The following is a 19,853-nucleotide window of genomic DNA, read 5'->3' on the forward strand; positions in this document are numbered from 1 at the left end:
AGGTTGCCCGATTCTAATCTAATCTGGATTTTATATACCATAGTATCCCCAAAAAAGGTCCAGAACAGTTTACAAAAGGTAAGAACTACTACACATAGAATTATCTCTTGAAAATAAATCTAAAAGCCAAAATTACAAATCATTCAATTAAAAAATTTCTGTAATAATACAGTCTTAAGAAGCTTGCAAATTATTCTTAAGTAATCCTTTATATCTTATTCCCTTGAAGGACGGAAAGATCAATGACAAATTAGACAAATTTGAATCCATTCTGAAATGCTTACCGGAGCTAAATCATACAGAATCTTGTCAAATGTGCAAGTTTATATATTATGCAAGCTTTACAGGAAGACAGTGAATTTCAGCTAACAGCAGAGACCCATGATCTTAAAGAACACATATAAAAAAAAAAAAGAATAGGTGACAAGGGGGAACCCTGAGGGACTCCACGTGGTGGGCACCAATAGTCAGAAAAATTCCATCTCAGTTGGAGAAGGGATTACCGGTTGGAGAAGATTGGATTCCCTGATGCAAGAGTGGCCAACCTCTGGTCTCCTATATGTGTTTCCTCTGTGGCCCCCTAGTCATCTAGGAAATAAATCTTCATAAAGGACTGTTCCCGAACACTTGGAGGAAGAGAAGATATTTGGGTAGAGTGATTGCAACCCTCTTACGTTCTAGGAAAAGATTTTTTCTCTCTGGATGGTTTCTGTGTATAGCATATTTTCTACACTTGGTGCTGGGATCACCAGATTGTGTCTTTGAAGTCTTAGGTGCCGCAGATTTAGATTTCTTGCAGGACAGCTTGAATAAAGGCCTTGCCTTGGCCTCCCTTAAGGTGCATGTGGCAGCGCTGGCATGTTTCCAGGACTTGATCAAGGGCAAGGCCTTGGCTTCTTTAGTACATGATCTGTTTTTTCTCAAGAGGTGTTCACCTACTCTGGCCTCTGCTTCAGCACTATGTTCCTCCTTGGGATCTTAATCTGGTGTTAACTACTTTGGTAGTGGTTCCCTTTGAGCTGTTGGTGGATTGCACGCTTAAGGAATCAGACAGTGGCTTTGCCAGTTTAGGGCAGGTTAATGACTTGCAGAGTTGGAAGGTGCCGAGGGTCTATTTATATAGGAACTAGAGAATTTTTCCATTCAAACAGATTGTTCATCCTGATCAGTAGGAATAGGAAAGGTGAGGGCTGCTTCTAAGGCTATGATTGCCAGGTGGCTTTTGTTCTTAAGGGCAAGCGTGCTCCACAATTCTTTAAGGTTCATTCCACCAGGGATCATCCAAACTCTCGAGCGGAAAGTTCTTTTATCTTGCCTCTGGAGATTTGTAGACCGGCTGTGTAGTAACTCGCTGCATATCTTTGCACGACATTATCGGTTAGATGTGCAATCTCGTCAGGATACAGCTGGGGTCTTGGAAGTGGGAATCAAAGGGGCCCGCCTGTAATGGTTACTGCTTTGGGTACTTCCCCGTCAGTTTGTGCCAGTCTGGAGGGACGCAGTGGATGGGGAAGTTAATCTTACCTGTTAATTTGCTTTCCAGATTGGCTTTCCAGACTGGCACAGAACCCACCTGAATCAGGTATTAGCTTCTGTTTTGGTTCTTGTGGTTCTTGCAGCTTGCCTAGGGTACTGTGAGGTATTGGTAGCATTTCGGTTCTCGTTTGTTCTTGGTTCTTATCCAAAGAAGCAGCAGTACAAGGCGTGTAGGATCAGAGCCTACAGCTATAAGCACTGAGGGGAAATAGATTGTAATGACTTAGAGTGGGCAGATCTACTTTTGCTATTTGACTACTGACTCTGTGGGAACTGCACAGCATAGTTGTAGGTATACTCAAGTCAGTAGTTCTCAGTCTCCATCTGCTAGTTGGAGTGCATAACCCATCAGTTTGGGCTGGTGGAGGGACTAAAGGAAAGCAAATTAACAGGTAAGGCCTAATTTCTCCTTTCTTTATACAGCAGAAATAACATTACAGTACAGCAGGCCAGGTGGGACTCTGGACTAGTCTGATAGGACTAAAGAGAGAAAAATTATCAGCTAGGTCTCAAACTTCTCCTTCTTTGTCCACACCAGGCTAGTTCAGAACCTGTGGGATGTAGCAAGGAGTCCTCAAGGTGGATGGGAAATCCCTGCCCAAAGGTCTTCTTCAGCTTGTGTTGCCACATCCAATCTAATCCTTGGCAAACGTATGAAGGGGTGACCATATAGCCACCTTATAAATATCTACTGGAGATACTGAACGCAAACTCTGCTCAAGAGTTGACACCCTTCTGGTAGAATGAGCTCTCAAACCTATGGAAGACTGTCTTCCTTATACAGTATAAGCTGATGAAATCATCTGAATCCAGTGAACAATAGTATCCTTTGAAGCTGAAATCCAGTGAATAATAGTAACCCTAGAAGCTGCAGGACCCTTTCTTAAAGCCTCCAAAAAGGACAAATTATCCAGTTCTTAAATTCGTTAAATCTAGGTATTTAACTGAGGACTCAATAAACATTTAACAAATGTAATGGTCTAAACTCCTCTCTATCATCTTCCCTGTGGAATGATGGAAGAATAACAACATGATTGATATGTAAAGGAGATACTACTAAGGAAGAAACAAAAGGTACTGTTCAAATCAAGAATCCCACTTCCGTAAAATGGAGAAAAGATCTCTGTACAGATAATGCTTGCGATTCTGAAACAGAGTACCTCTTGGCTATCACCTCAGCACAAGTCTTGAGAATGAGGTCCTACAGGGTCACTCTCCCAGTGGCTCAAACAGAGTGACTCAGTGCCTCGAGTACTGTATTCAAACTCTACTCGGGACAAGAAGGACAAAGAGGACAAACATGAGTAACAGCTGTGAAGAAATTAATCACATTGGGATGTGATGTCAAAGTGGACTTTTCCAAATGTCCTCTGAAACAGGATAAAGCTGCTGCTTGGACCTTCTAAGAACCTAATGCTAGGCCTTTCTGAAGCCTTTCCTGAAGAAAGGCTAGGATATGTACTACTGTTGCTTGACAAGGAAAGATCGCCCTCAGCACACTAGGAGTTAAAACTCATCAAAATTCAATAAGTGGCTCAGAGACCAATGTCAACAAGAAGTTTTTAGATATAGTATAGCCTTTTGTTTTTGCCCCATCCCCTATAAGGGCGATGTCACAAAAAGCCTAGCCACCCACTTGGGGCTAACCCAGAAGCCACTTAGAGGGTCTATCCCCAGCACAGCTTGGGTCTGCCTGCACCTGGGCATGTGCTCTACACTAGTACTCTCCTCCACTGACTGAGTCCCAGTTGCCTCTGGGCGAGTCTCATGCTCTCAAGTTATCCTCTGTGATTTCTAGGTTACTGGGACCACACTCCCAGTGGTCCCACAGTTCCTAGAAAACACTCACAGACCCAACACACAAAGAACCAGGATTCTTAGTCAGTCCAGACAAGCAGAGTCAATAAACTAAAAAAGGTTTATTGTCATAAAAGATTTGAACAGTGAACTGTAAGAACAGATGGAAAATAACAGGTAGCTGAATAAGGATCAATTCTAAAACTATCTAAACATTTTATCACTACCTGAATAGTGCCCGGGAGGTACAGGAAATATAGTTGCTCACAGGTTACAGAATATAATTGCTCACAGGGTCTCAGTAAAGAAGTCTTTCTCTCTACTTTCAAACTAAGTGGAGAAAAATCCAGTATGTCTAGACTGAATTTGAACTCCTGGGCCACTCTCTCTGCTTCTAAACTAAGACTGGAGAAAAATCCAGTATGTCCAGACTGAATTTGAGCTCCTGGGTCAATCAGAGGCCAGAACAGCATTTTTTAAAAGCAGCTGGCCACATCACTACAGGTTACTTTCTCTTTGTGTTAAACTAAAGAAGGAACAGTCATTCTCTGTAACAGCATTTAAACATAAAACGTGCACTACCTGCTGGCCAAACTAAAGAAATACACTTCAAGAAATAATATTTTACAGGGCTTACAACCCACTTTTTTTTGTCACACCTCTGTCCTTAAAGAGAGACCCTGGACTGCGGCCTCTAGAAACCGCTGGTTGGATCTCGACAGTCCAGTGTCAGACGGTTCTGACTCTTCCTTTTGTGGAGAGTCCATCAGCATTACCATGTTCACTGCCCTTCTAGTGCTTAGAAACTTTTACCACACTACATTCTAATGGTGTTAATCCTGTATGCTTCCTTTTGTGAATAGTGAGGATTATCTTTTGATTGAAGCTTTTACCATACTCAGTACATGTGAATGGCTTTACTCCTGTGTGGATTCTCTGGTGCTTTGTTAGCTGTGATTTATGAATAAAGCTTTTTCTACTTTCAGTGCATGACAAGAGAAAGATCTTCATGTAGTCTCTGGGTCTTGGGCTTCCCCAAGTCTTTCACCGACTTTTCAAGATCTCCAAATAACAATTTACTCCTAAATGGAAGTCTGCTAAGGAAAGTTTTGGATGCAATATCCGCAGACCAATTTCTAAGTCGTAACTGTTAACTACCATACTTCTTGTCGAAGTGCTGATCAGATCATAAAGCATATCTGCATTGTAAGCCAGATTCCTTCGAGGTAAGTCATATCCTCAGACGGATCCCCCTCCTCCAAGGGAGCAGAACTATCACCTTTTTGGACCAAAGGAGAGATGCTTTGGCAAAATAGGCACTAAATATTGTTGCCTGAAAACTTAGCACTATGATATCAAATGCTTGTTTAAGCAAAGACTCTACTTTCCAGTCCTGCACATCCTTGAGAGCTGAACTCTCTTAAATGGACTAGTAGTCTTGGCAACCACAGTAACCAAGGTGACTATTTTAGGCTGTCCTAATTCTTTTTTTTTTTTTTTCTTTGTCCGGAACCAACACATAGAGTTTGAATGTTACTCTGCCAACTCTAAGCCCTGCTTCTGGAGTATTCCACTGGGCTAAAATAAGGGCCTGCACCACTTCATGGGCTGGAAAAGCTATTGAAGGCTCTTGATACCTGCCCAAAATGGGATTGCCTCCCTTAGATTGCTCCTGAGTAGAAACTTCCAAAATACTAAGTACTGCAAGGACCTAGTAATAAAAGAAGGAAGCTTTTCCCTGCAAAATGACAAAACCACCATGGGGTCATCACATTCACTTACAGAGAGTTCCCCTTCCTCTAAATCAGCTGTTTTCCACCTAATCCTCAGAGACCACCTGGCCCGTAGGGTTTTCATGATTTCCACAATGAATATGCATGAGAGATTTGCATACCAAGAAGGCAGTTCATTTAGATCTCCTCATGCATATTTATTGTGGAAATCCTGAAAAACTGACGGGCCAGGTGGTCCCTGAGGACTGGGTTGAAAACCACTGCTCTAGATCACTGAGGGAAGCTTTGAGTTTCTTTTACAAAGCCTCGCTAGCGAGTCCTGCGCAGCTAATGAGAGGAAGCACATAGGAATTGAATGGCTTCCTCTCATTTGCCACATCGAGAATCGTTAGCGCAGCTTTGTAAAAAAAGGCCCTATGTTAGAAGCAATAGATTGGCCATGGTCCATAATTGGGAATCCCATTCTGAAATTTCAGTTTCTTTTCTTCTAACTGCAGTTATCTGTGCTTAGAAGCTAAACTCTTTCTGTTGCAGCAGAAAGGTTTTGAAGAAGTTGCACCTCATGAGGACTCCTATGTGCTTTATTAACATCTTTTATTGAAAAAAATCACAAAACAAATAGTAATAAACAGTTACAATAGTTCATATTAAATTTGGTGAGCTATTCAATCTCAGCTTTAACCTACCTCATCCTCCTGCTTGCTTTAATAAGAATGCCTTCTTCCCCTTATGCAAATTCAGGGGAAAAAAGTACCTCTGCTCTCAGAGGTTCCCCCACTCCAGAAGGCCTAGGAGAGTCAAAAGACATATCTGAAGCCCCCACATTGCCCCTTTGGATTTCTGGGAAATAGAACGCTGCTCAGATTGATCTAACACAGAAAGTGAAACTGAGCAAGATTCAGAATAGCCCATGGCAAAGGCTGCTGCTTTAGGCACCAACAGTTAGGGAAACTCAAGGCTGCACTTAATGAGCTAGTTGTAGTCAGACACCAAAGAACATCCATCCAAGCAAGAGGTGCAGTGGCCAGCTTCTCCCTGATGACGCCCACAGGCATTTTGCACACTCAGCCTGAGCCTCATTCGGAGTAGAGCTGCCAATAATCTTAGGCGCATTGGACACTTCAAAAATCAAGACCAGGGATGCAGCCTCCCGCGGCTGAAGTCTGAAACTGTTCCAGTGAATCCCTCAGAGCTGTAATCTTAATCCCTGTGAGCGCCTCAGGGATAAAAAATTAAGTTAAGACTCACAACCTACTTCTGAGAAGAAACCAGCTGCTGGAGAAGAAGTCTTCTCTGATATTCAAATTTAAAATAATTTTCTCTCCTTTGAAACCTTAATAAAGAGGGAAGGAGAATAAGATATGAGGAGAGATGGGGAGGAAGCTCAGATTCCTCTCTCTCCTGTGCTCCAGTAAAAATTGTGTTTTTGTTTTATTTATATTTTAATCCGGCCCTATTTCTTCAAATTTCCCCAAAAAAACTGAGCTTAGCTGGGTATCAACTTTCCAACTGGTCCAGTAGCTTATACCATTAACCATTCCAGGAGCTACATGGGCAATAGTCACTATCTGCTTGTGAAAGAGAATACTGAGCACTTGTAGCTGCAAGGTTCTCAACTCTTTGTTTTCTGTCTCCATGTGCTGGTGAATGGGCACAACTTCACAAGTTCTGGAATGGTCTATATAGACGACAAGGAAGTACAACAACAAGGAGTGGAGGAGTAACTTAATGGTTAGTGCAATGGGCTGAGAACCCGTGGAACTGGATTCAGCTCCCACTGTGGCTCCTTGTGACTGGATAGTCACCTAACCCTCTATTCCTTAGCGTCCCTCCGGACCGGAGCAGGATTGGACTGTTGGGTTGTGCCCGCCTACCAGCAGGTGGAGACTGAGAAAAACTCTGACTCTAGAGAGCCAATAGGAGCCCTGGCCATGTGACCTTAGCTTCAGTATTTTCTCAGTCTCTCAGCAGGTAGGAAGTGAGCCCATTAGTCTCTCTCTCTCTTTTTCTCTATAAGATATTACAGATATATTTATAATACTTCTTCTGTGCCTGGAATCGTAATTAGAGGCTTGACAAGGTTTCTTTTCTTTCTTTGACAGCCTCTGGGGTGTTAAACTCGGGTGTCTCGAGTCCACCCCCCTTCCTCCCCATCTCCCTGGCTTAGCAGGGAAGGGCCGTCCCTTTCTCTGGAAAGGTGTACCGTCTTTGAGAGAGGCAGCCACTTTTAATAGGCAGCTGTTTTTAAAGAATTAAATCAAGTAAAAGAAAATTAAAAGAATTAATTCAAATGAAAGGAATTTAAAGGAAGTAGTTTTTGCTTTCCCCAGGCTTATAACGAGCAGGTAGCTCTTCTGTCTTATTTTGTTTGAAGAGTCTTTATTTTCTTTTCTGGCGGAGCTATTTAAAAAAAAAAAAAAAAAAAGTGAAAAGTCAGCGTCTGTGACTTTAATCGGCAGTTTTTTGTTATCTTCATTATTTTTCCTCTGCTATCCGGCGTTGTTAGCGGCGGTAGTTGTAAAAAAAAAAAAAAAGGCGTGAACTGTTAAGCGCTTGCTCGCTCTTGGACGGGTCTGTATAGCTTGGGAGCTGTATTGACGGTTCCTGTTCGGACCAGAGGCTAAACCATGTTTTGTGCGGCCTCGGAGGCTATCTGTTTTTCGGCGGCATGGATTTCCTGCTTCTTCGTCGGTCCAGTCAGTGGTTTTCTCCCCTGAACTTATTCTTCTCATTTTGTCGCGTTTGGCTGCCATTGTTTTGCATGCAGCTGCAATTTCCCTTGACGTGGCAGCGTTTTTCTTCTTTTACTGTGTTTGGCTGTTTGTGCAATGGAAAGGAGATATTGTTTCTCCGGTAGTTGGGGCAATTGGTAGTATATTTTCCCTGAAATTAATTTTTACATGTATTTTTCTAGCTATTAAAAAAAAAAAAAAAAAAAAGAAATGCTACGATGTGAATGGCGCTCATTTTGTTTTTCCATCTGTTTTTTTTCTCCGTCGGGGACTTTTTGGTTGCTAGCAATGTTGTGAATTAAAGTGCAGCTCAGTTGGCGATTTCTTTGTTCTTGGCAAGACTCCAATTCAAAGTGTAGCTCAGTCGGGAATTCTCTGTTTTAGACAATGGGGCGCATTAAATTGTATCTCAGCTCCATAATAACCATTTTCCTATTCCTTTCCCTTGTGCGTGATGTTTGGAGGAAAGGTCTTCGCTATTGTCTAGCGCAGTTTTTATGGGGTCCAGTGTACGTCACTCTGTGTCTTTCTCATTTCCTGGTGAATAGGACTACATTGTCTAATAGTCAATTGATTAGTACTTTACAAATCTGGCCATAATATCTTAGTTCCTTTCAAGCATTTCCCTTCATGGCTATGATGTTATACAGTGTTTTTAAGAACTTAACAAACATTTTCTATGGCATAGGCTATCTGGGTCAGGTGCCATGTGGATAGAACTACATTGCCGGATAGTCTATTGTTTGGTACTTTACAATGCTGGACATAAGATCTTAATTCCTTTCAGGAAATTTTCCTCCGTGGCTATACTGTGTTCTTATACTGTGTTTTAAGATCTTAACAAACGTTCTCTAGAGCGTAGGCTATATGGTTCAGATGCCATGTGCAATGAAATACATTGTCTGATACTCAATTGTTGCGTACTTTGCAATTCTGGACATAAGGTCTTACTTCCTTTAGCAATTTTCTTTCATGGCTATGCGTTCTCTTTGGCATAGCAGATGACAGCTGCCTAGGCTACATGGTTCAGATGGTTCTCATATTCTAGGAGACTCAGTCCTGTCTACCGAGCACCCAGTTTTCTCAGCTGCTTTAGAATGCATGTTTTATTCACGTCTTCTCTACTTTCCAACTGTCTTGGAGTTTCTCATGTGTTATCTTAGTTTTCTTCTAGGACTTACAAGATATATGTCCACTTAGGGAGTAAAGTTATCCGGTCAATTTGCATTTTCTCCCACTTAAGGATAGTGGGAGGTCCTCACGCCATCTACTTGTATTTTTGTTTCCACTATCTGTTCAGCATGGGCACATGGTAAACATTCTGGTTTTGTCCAGTATGACCATCCATAACATCTGCTATCCCTTTCTCTTCCTTACAGATTTTAGGGTCTTGTTTCAAGCTTTCTTGACGTCAGGTACAGTCTTGTCTCCTGTGGCACAAATTCACCACCTTTTCCGTAATAGGTATTTTCCAAGTCTATTCCATTTCATTTCATTTTATTCTTCCTCTCTCCAGAGTTTTTTTCTCTTGGAAGGAGATTCACCATCATTTCTGTGCATTTTTTGCCATAAGGGCATAAGTGTTGCCATAATGGGAAAAGCCAAGAGTCCCCATCCTGTTTTCAGATGGGGTCAATCCAGATTGCAAATACCACATTTATATCTCGTGAGTGTGCGTCTGTTCATCTCTGTACTCTCAGTGAGGAGGAGGCAGGACATGATACAAGGTTTGGGGAGATCCGGTAAAATTAAAGGCCAATGTGTCTCAGTCCACGCTCAACATATGGTGATCCTTTCATTTTCATTCTATTCGTCCTCACTCCAGACCTTCCTTTCAATTGGAAGGGGATTCTTTCACTTCCTTTGCATTTTTGCTTAGTATATGAGTATTGTCATACGGGGAAAAAGTCTAAGAGTCCATTAAGCCCAGCATCCTGTCCTCAGTTGTGGTCAATTCCAGGTTGCAAGTACCACATTCATTTCTTATGGGTGTGGGTCGGTAGATCTTAGTACATCTCAGTATAGGAGGAGTAATGTCCACGATACGAGGATGATGAGAAGGTCCTCATTACCAGTTTTCTTGCCCTGCTCTTCGGTCTTGCGTCGGCTCCTCGCACCTTTTTCTTAAGTTATGGTCGTAGTAGCAGCGGCGCTCGTGAAACAACGTCTCCTCGTTTCATCCTTTCCTAGATGTCTGGTTCATTACAGACAGTCTTATTGGCAGAGTTGTCAGGTCAAGCAACGGGTGGTGCATTTCGGGCACACTCTAGGTTACGGGGTGCATGTAGCCAGGTCTCTCATTTGATCTCTCTTTGAGCTCTTGTGTGATCTCATTAGATTTCGTAGCATGTCTCTATTTTTTCTCTCGTTGTTTAGTCAAGTTGGCGCAGACTGTTTTTGTCTTCTCTACAAGCGTCCCACTTTGTTTTCTCTGGATGTTCTTGGGCCTTCGGCCATTAACTTGCTCTATTTTGCAGAGTAAAATTTTACTTTCTAACTCCCAAGAAGGAATTTTTTCTTCATTCTCTTTGGAGTCTCGGTAGTCTTTTTTGGCAGCTTTTCACTCCGTCAATTTCGTGACCATTGGAAAAAAAAAATTCTGGCAGTTCTCAGTGGATACTTTAAGGGGAGGTCCCAGTTCTAGAACTATTTCTTTTCGCTCTGACCTTCCATGTGCCTCGCTTACTCTCTTGCTAAAAGACTTGTCAGCGGCAGAGATAGATGCCCTCTCGTATCCAGATATTTATCTCGGATGGGATTCCCTCCGCTCAGTTGGCCTCTGTATTCTCACTAGTGCAGCACTTGGGTCTGGTGGTTGAGATTGAGCATTCTTCCTGCAAGTATGCCGGGAGCATATACACAGTGAGCAGTTTTTTGATGGCTGCATCTGTGAAAATATATATGTATATTTATAGTTCTACTACATAAGTACATATGTAATTCCACACTGGGAAAAGCTCAAAGGTCCTATCGAGCCCACCTTTCGGTCGACGGCCAATCCAGACCATGAGTACCTGGCTAGATTCCTAAACGTACAAACATTCTATACATGTTATTCCTGGAACTGTGTAGTGTTTTATGGACTTCTATATGTATCTAACAGATGAAAGGTACTAACAAGTGTCTACTGTTGATTTATTCCCGTTTTCACTAATTGGGGTTTACGACAAGAGTCTCAGGTGATCTGCTTGCAGAGGCAACAGCTACAGATGATTCTTTCTCTCTCATTTGAATTGCGCTCTGAGATATGTTTTCTTCATGTTGGGTAACTGCAGCGGCTGTCAGTTTATTTGCACCTTCAGTCTAGTTTGCAGCAGGGATTTAGGTACCTTCTTCTGCATAGTATTTAACTGCATTCTTGTTTTTACCTATTTAGCTTCTAGTGATCAGGTACTTTCTCACTGACAGGCTTTACATACTTCCAATCTGTTGCTAGGTCAGCAATAGTCTACGATATCGGAAGTATTGTACTTCAGGATTTCGGTTTCCACTTTCTCAGCTGAGGTAGATTCATTGCAGTTTTTTGTTTACAGGCGGCTCTGCTTCTACCTTTGCCATCTTTCTTTCAGTCGTTTTTTTGTTTTTCTCGAGTCTCTCTGTCCTTTGCGCTGCACTGATAGTGCAGAAGGTGGACATTATATAGCGGCCACTTGGTAGGGGACAATGTTCAGCGTCGCTTGGACTTTTCAGCTTTTTTGCTTTGTAGTTATTCTATTTAGTTTATTGGCGGTTCTTGGATCGTCAAGCTTTTGGCTTCGTATTCATCCTAGTTTGGGTGTTTTCAGGGACTCTACCGCATTCTCAATGTCTGTCCCTTCCATAAGATTACTGCTTTGGTACTTTCCAACAGTCCAATCCTGGTCCGGTCCGGAGGGACGCTAAGGAAGGAGAAATTAGATCTTACCTGCTAATTGCTTTCCTTTAGTCCCTCCGGACCGGACCAGGCCCCTCCCATGTTCTATCAACTCTTTAGATTCTTTTATTAAGTTTGGAAGTGGAATGTTTCAAAAAAAAAAAAAAAAAAACCAAACAAACAAACAGATGATACTGTATATATATATATTAAAAAAAAAAAAAAAAAGACTTTGCGTGGTCCATACCACTTCTCTGGTGGTTGCTGGTGAGCTCAGTTGCTGGAATATATATATATATAAAACCTTAATGGGTCATACCACTTCTTTGGTGAGAGTTGCTGGTGAGCTCAGTTGATGGAATATATATGAAACCTTAAGTGAGTCATACTACTTCTCTGGTGAGAGATGCTGGTGAGCTCTAATATGAATGGGTCATGCCACTTCTCTGGTGAGAGTTGCTGGTGAGCTTTAGTACTCGGTTTTGCCGAGGAATTTGTGGCTGCTAGGATTCCATATGGCACAGAAGTTCTTTCTTTCTTTCCTGCTTTGTTATTCAAATACTGAAGCTAAGGTCACATGGCCAGGGCTCCTATTGGCTCTCTAGAGTCAGAGTTTTTCTCAGTCTCCACCTGCTGGTAGGCGGGCACAACCCAACAGTCCAATCCTGGTCCGGTCCGGAGGGACTAAAGGAAAGCAAATTAGCAGGTAAGATCTAATTTCTCCTTGCCCCTGGTACAAAAACAGGTTGTGAGTACTAGAAAGGCGGTACAGTAGAAGTCTGGAAATCTAGATGCCAGGAATTTGGACCACCCGAGAATCCAGACTATTTTCTTCCCTCCCCCCCACCCCCAAACACTCCAGTGTCTCAATTGCCCCTCCTAGCCCTGCCCACTTGCTCTCTTTCACTCTCCCAGCCCCAGCCCCCCCACCTCCTCGTGGCTATGCCTCCTTCCTTCTCTCCCCGCATGGTCCGGCGTCTTCCCCCACTTCAGGCCCTGCTTGCCTCTAATTCCCCTGGTACAAAAACAGGTTGTGAGTACTAGAAAGGCGGTACAGTAGAAGTCTGGAAATCTAGATGCCAGAAATTTGGACCACCCGAGAATCCAGACTATTTTCTTCCCTCCCCCCCCACCACCCCCAAACACTCCAGTGTCTCAATTGACCCTCCTAGCCCTGCCCACTTGCTCTCTTTCACTCTCCCAGCCCCAGCCCCCCCACCTCCTCGTGGCTATGCCTCCTTCCTTCTCTCCCCGCATGGTCCGGCGTCTTCCCCCACTTCAGGCCCTGCTTGCCTCTAATTCCCCTGGTACAAAAACAGGTTGTGAGTACTAGAAAGGCGGTACAGTAGAAGGCTGGAAATCTAGATGCCAGAAATTTGGACCACCCGAGAATCCAGACTATTTTCTTCCCTCCCCCCCCCCCCCACCCCCAAACACTCCAGTGTCTCAATCGCCCCTCCTAGCCCTGCCCACTTGCTCTCTTTCACTCTCCCAGCCCCCCCCCCCCCCACCTCCTCGTTGCTATGCCTCCTTCCTCCCCTCCCTTCTCTCCCCGCATGGTCCGGCGTCTTTCCCCCACTCCAGGCCCTGCTTGCTGTCTGTGACCTGTCCAGAAGTCTTTGGCGCTGCAGCACCAACAGCAACCTTACTTACTGGCTGCTTCCGGCATGCACCAGGCTTTTCCCCTCTAACCCATCATGCCATTCCTGCATCAGAAGGGGCAAGAGGGGAAAAGCGTGAGCAGTCCAGATTTTTGGACTACTTTTGTATATTAACCCTAGAACGCATATTGGGGGCCTTTTAGGCCCCCATGCTTACATTTTTGCTATTATCTGCAAAATTACTTTAGTTAGAATTTGAAACTCAAGGTATTACTCAAGTATGTCATTGTTGATAATATCCAGTTGTTCATATAATTTTTTTTCATAGGCATTATGGTGTAACAATGCTTGTTTGGTGAAAACTACATCTGTACGAATTGGGGGCCTTTTAGGCCCCCGCTGTTTTTATCATGTTCTCAGAAGTGTTTGTGTCTCAAGTTACTTTATTTGTACTCAGTAATGCTGGTGGAGGGGCCAGGGTGTGGATAATAACATGTGAGGATGTCATGTGATTTTTGGAGGGAGTGATAAGGCCATGACATCACCTCAGGTCCTCTGAACACTGAGGACAGTATACACTGTGAGCTAATTGCTGAAGGACCTGTGATAAGATAAGCTGTTGAGAGGAAATCTGTTTCATTTTCTAACATCTAGTCAGCAATGGCACAGTCTTCCTCCAAGTGTCTGACTGACCAAGAGATTGAAGCGATTATGTTTCAAAGCGATGATGAAAGTGAACTATCTTTGTCTGATGAAGAATATCTGCCACCAGCTAATCAAACATCCTCATCCAGTGATTCTTCTGATGATGAAGAAGTGAATCTAGTGGATCCTCAAGAAGTGATAAGTAGAACATCCAAAACGAATGTTTTTTGGGACAGTAATCCTACATTAGTCGGACGTACTCCAATACACAATATTGTGAGACAGGCTCAAGGAGCTGTGGGAAGTCCCAGTTACTTTACCCCTAAAGATGTATTCTGTACTTATTTTTCTGACAATATTGCAGAAGAGGTCCTATTATGTTCAAACCTAGAAGGAAGACGTATCGCTTCAGCAAAAAATAACTCCTGGAAAAATATCTCAAAAGAGGAACTTTATGCATATATTGGACCTTTTCCTGCTGGCAGGGAGTCAAAAATCGTATGATGTCCCAATACGAGAATTATTTCTGGACCCACTTTCTGATCCACACTATAAGGCGACAATGTCAGTGGGCAGATATGAGGAAATTAGAAGGATCATTCGCTTTGATGATAAGCGAACTCGTGCAGCGAGGTTTGAAACAGACAAATTAGCCCCTATCAGTTATATCTGGAACATATTTATCAAAAATTGCACAAAACTTTACAATCCTAGTACTAATGTTACTGTAGATGAGCAACTTGTACCGTTCAGAGGACGCTGCAAATTCATACAATACATGCCCAGCAAGCCAGCCAAGTACGGTATAAAAATCTTCTGGATGTGTGATTCTGCAAATTATTATGGCATAAATGGCGTAATCTACTGTGGCAAAGAGGTTGGTGCACTAGTACAGAAGGATCTGGGGTCTGAAATAGTCAAAACTCTTGCTGTTCCAATATTCAATTCAGGTAGAAACATCACCATGGACAATTATTTCACCAATGTTGAACTAGGCAATTTTCTGCTTGCAAAAGCTATTACACTTGTTGGTACTATAAAGCAAACAGACGAGAAATTCCAGCAGCACTCAAACACAATCGTCAGCGAGCACTTTATGAGAGTGTCTTTGGATTCAATAACAAAGCGACTTTGGTATCTTACAAGGCAAAGAAGGAGAAATCTGTAATTTTACTCAGTACCATGCATCACGATTGCAGTGTTGACAGCAATAACCAAAAATTGAAACCAGAAATCATCCTGCATTACAATGCAACAAAAGGAGGTGTAGATAAATGGATGAGATGGTGGGAGAATATTCGTGTAAGAGGCAAACAAAACGATGGCCTGTAGTACTATTTTCAAATATGCTTGATGTAGCAGCCCTAAATTCATTCATTATTTATACAGAAACTCATCCTGAATTTCATGCACAGAGGAAGGACAGGAGACGCTTATTCTTGAAGGACCTTTGTCATGAACTTGTAATACCTCAGATGATAGAGCGAAGCGACTTGAAATGCTTGCCAAAGAAAACTAAAGAAGCAATGAAACGGTGTGGCGTACAGTTTCAGATTACTCCAGAGCCAGGAGAAAGAAAACGAAAGCGTTGTTTCATGTGTCCAAGAAACATAGAGAGGAAAACTGAGCGATATTGTTCCACTTGTAAGGAAACTGTTTGCAAAGAACACTCTTCTGAAAAAATAACATGTCAGAATTGTTTGGAAGACTAATATAATAGAAAAGAAAGTTAGAATAAAAATGTAGCTGCAGCTAGTTTGCTATAGATTTCTATGCATTTTTGTGTGTTTTCATGTCTTTGCGTGAAATTTGGAAAAAAAAAAAGAATTTTTGGTGTTTTCTGTGAAAAATTATAATTAAAATGTTGTCCACTATTCATATTTTATTGAGCAATTTTGAAATAAACTTGTGAAAGTTAAGTGTGTTTTTCTACATTATGTGCATGATGACGTTAATATGTATATTTTTAACGTCATGCGTTCTAGGGTTAAGTCCATGACCCTGTACCCTAACTACTCTTGTATGATGGGAAGAAGAGGACATAGAGTGGAGCAGGAGGGATTTAAGATTTATCTTGTACTCCTGTCAATGCCGTTACCCCCAACAAAACCCAAATAATGATGGGAGGAAGACAAAAGGCAGGAATATTTTTGAGCAAAAGCGTTTCATCCTGACAAATTGTGGAGGAATCTTAATTCCTGGTTGAGTTTTCTTGGCCTGTGGGGGGAGTATAGCACATTCTCTGGAAAGGAACAGTTTTCTCTTTTTAAGTACTTAGAGTAAAATAGAAGAGAGGGAAGTTTCTTAGTAAGCAGCATGACTTGGCTTTTTATTTTGTTACATTACTTGGTTTTGTCTCGGCCTGGGCTTATTATTGCTTTAAAGCAGCAGTTTGTTGTAGTTTTCAAGACGTCTATGTACACTTTCTTCACTGTTCTTTCCTGCTTTTAATCTTGCTCCTATTTTAAGTTTACATTGCACAGAATTTAAAGTTTTGAATCTGCTACTTAAATGTTCAGTTTTAATATAGCAAAATTATTCTATATTCCTGTTTATTCTGATTTATTATAGTTCTTTATTTTGTCTCCCATCCAGTACTCTCTCAGCTCAAAACGTTCAAGCCCAGATGATGGGAATGAAGTCTCCCCGTATTCATTATCACCTGTCAGCAACAAGAGGTATGTGAATAAAAGAAAAATTGTATCTTCAGAATAAAATAGAAATTTTGGAAAATCAGCAGAGATCCAATACACTGCAATTGATAAATTTCCCCAAACAGGTTTAAATCGCTCCACTTAAAGAGAAGTTCTGAAGATACATGAACAAACATATCCCCAGGTCTCAAAAATTTATTACTTGTTACCTTATACAATAAAGGAGACGGTCCAATTAGTTGATGACGGGACTGGAGTACCTTTTGAGATTTTGAATCTGAATTTAAAACAGACACTGGAAGATGATAACTTGGGTAGTGACATTTGTATTACAACCTGACAGAGATTGGATCTTGAAGCAATTTTTCCTTTATAGAGATCAGCTTTTTCTGAACTATAAAGTTAGAATGTTTCCGGATGTGTCTAAAGTGACCCAGAAGAGGCGCCAAGAGTTTCTTAAATTATGCCCAAAAGTTATACAATTGGGTGGCCTTTTCTGGTTGAATTTTCCTTGCAAGTGCGTAATGAAATTAAATTCTGTTAAATATGTTTTTTTCGACCCTAAACAATTTAGTTCTTTCTTGGACTCCATGATATCTGTGACCCCTTCTGTGCAACCAAGAGCAGTAATTACATTGACCCCGTATTAGTAGTGATTCTGGAATCTCCTTTCTAGCCTCCTATTTCCTGATTGATAGAGTTAATCCTTACTTTTCCATGGATTTTGTGATATGCCTCCTTTAATTGTGGACTAAAGATGATTAATATGAAAAGTCATATATTCCTCAGCGACCCTCCAGACTGGTCAAGACGCTTGGGTTATACACATCTACCAGCAGAGGGAGACTGAGAACATTAAAACTTGACACTGTATAAGCCACCTGCCAAGTGCCAACCCCCAAGCAGCCAGTAAATCTCAGTCTCCAGCAGAGGGTAGACGTGCAGTCAGTCTGGTCTGGTAGGCTTAGCGGTTGTTTCTAGGCCTCTTGTGTTGGTTAGCTCCTTGTACTAGGACTCTCTGTGCTTCAGGGAAGTGGGTCCGGTGGTGCTCCGTATTTTCCCCTGGGGTGTTACACCCGGTGGCCGGGTCCCTCCCCCTGCTGTCCTCTCCTGAGCATTCAGCCCTGTGCCTCGGCTCTTGTGCTCTTGCAGGAACCTCGAGTGCCTTGCCCTTGTTAGCTATCAGCAACCGGGCTTGGGAAAAACAAAAAACCTCTCAGTTCGTTTTGTTTTGGGCTGGCCGGGAGGGCTGCAGTCCAGTTAGTGGGGACAAGTGAGTACTGGGTAGTGCTGGGCTCTGTTTGGCTTACCTCTTTCCTTTCCTGAGGGATGTCGTCCGGGAAACTTTTTCTTTGCCGTTTCTGTTCGCGACGAGGTTTAGATGCGCTGGGGGCACAATGCAGGCTCTGTGGGGAGCCAAAGTTGCCTCCTCCCTCACCTCCGGCGTTGTCTGCGGAGCTGTCCAGGGTCAGCTCGGTTTCTGCGGAGGCATCCTCGCAATCGGGTGGTGCAGCAGCAGTCCCGGTTTTGGCAGGAACCGCCGCCATCTTGGATTCTTCCCACCCTGCCGCTTCGCCTCTGTCTGTACAGGATTTTACGGGTCAGAATGTCGGCTGCTCTCCTGAGCACGCAGGAGGGATGGGTTTTCCTCCTGATTTTATCTGGTCAATGTTTCAGGCGTGGAAGGCAGGTTCACAGCAGGCAGACCTTCCTAAGGGGGTAGGTCACTTAGTACCCAAGCGTCCACGTCTGGATTGTTCAGAGGATCCTGAGATTTTGTCCTTCCAGCACTCGGAAAAGCAGTGATCTTGGGGACGAAGTTCTTTTGAGCATCTGTCCAGAGGAGGAGGGTTCCTTACTAGGTGAGGACCCCTCAGTAGTGAGGATCTTTCATAGAGATGAGTTGTTGGAATTAATTGATCAGGTGGTGGCTACTCTCAAATTTGAGTCTCCTGAGACCTCAGTTGGGGAGGTAAAGCAGGTAGATCCGTTGGTTTGTGGTATTTTTTAAGTCTTCCTGTACTTTTCCCATGAAGAAAGACCTCAGAGAGATGGTCATGCAGGAGTGGTCCTCCCCAGATTCTGCCTGTAGGGTGGCTAAGGCTTTATCCTCTTCCGCAGGAGGGTAGGGACTCCTTTAAGAATCCTACAGTGGATGCGGTGGTGACGGCGGTCACCAAGGCCATGGCTATTCCAAAGAGCATCATTCATGAGCCGTCAGCATGAGCAGGTACTTGTAAAGGAAATCTCTGGCCTTCTACAGGCCAATGCAGTGAAACCTGTTCCATCAGGGGAAGAAGGGAAGGGATTCTATTCCAGATACTTCCTTGTGCCCAAAAGGATGGAGGGGTTTTGTCCCATTCTAGACCTAAGAGCCTGAACAAATTACTAGTCAAAGAAGAGTTCAGGATGATTTCCCTGGGCTCCCTTTTCCCCACAATTCAAGAAAAAGATTGGCTGTGCTCTCTGGACTTGAAGGTTGCCTATAATCACATTTCCCAATCACAGGAAGTATCTCTAACTCAGATTTCGAGTAGGGAGACACCACTACCAGTATCACATTCTGCCTTTTAGCCTTGCGTCAGCGCCCAGGGTCTTTACCAAATGCCTAGCAGTAGTTGTGGCATTGTTACGCAGATTGAGAGTGTGTTTCCCAACCTGGACAATTGGCTGGACAAGAGCATGTCACAGGAAGGGATTCAGGAGTCCATACAGAGGACTATTTGGGTGCTAGAGCTATTGGGGTTTGTTATAAACTACTCAAAGTCCCACCTGCACCCAGTACAGCAATTGGAATACATAGGAGCCCTGCTCGATACAGTGCAAGCTTGGGCCTCCCTGCCCCTAGTGAGCGCGGATGCCTTAATTGCGCTTGCCTCAGAGGTCCACAGCAGCCATCAGGTCACAGCTCGATAGATGTTGAGGTTACTAGGCCACATAGCCTCCACAGTGCATGTCATGCCTCCATGTGAGAGGGACCTAATGGAATCTAGCTTCCCAGTGGTCTCGGGCCACAGGGAACTTAGTGGATGTTATCCGAATTCCCCCAGAGCTAGGTCAGTCCTTACTCTGGTGGACAATTCAGCCAAATTTGACCGTGGGACTACCATTCCAAATTCCACCCCCTCGGAAGGTGTTGACAACAGATACATACAACCTCAAATGAGGAGCTCATGTAAATGGGCTTCAGAACTAAGGGCCATATGGAGCACTCTAAAGGCTTTCAGATATTGGTTGCAGAACCAAATTGTACTCATCCAAATGGACAGCTAGGTTGTGATGTACTGTGTGAACAAGCAAGG

At 43.1% G+C, this 19,853-nt stretch overlaps 1 protein-coding gene across 1 annotated transcript in view; it reads left to right on the top strand.

The window, feature by feature from the left end:
• The window catches only part of LOC115480936 (fizzy-related protein homolog), an 81,182-nt gene that overhangs the window by 6,773 nt on the left and 54,556 nt on the right, over positions 1 to 19,853 (top strand). Inside the window, 1 exon segment of the mRNA XM_030219921.1 lies at positions 16,493 to 16,575. Coding sequence (XP_030075781.1) covers positions 16,493 to 16,575 — 83 coding nt within the window.

Source organism: Microcaecilia unicolor, chromosome 11 (genome assembly GCF_901765095.1).
Source record: "Microcaecilia unicolor chromosome 11, aMicUni1.1, whole genome shotgun sequence".
In the NCBI taxonomy this organism is placed as follows: domain Eukaryota; kingdom Metazoa; phylum Chordata; class Amphibia; order Gymnophiona; family Siphonopidae; genus Microcaecilia; species Microcaecilia unicolor.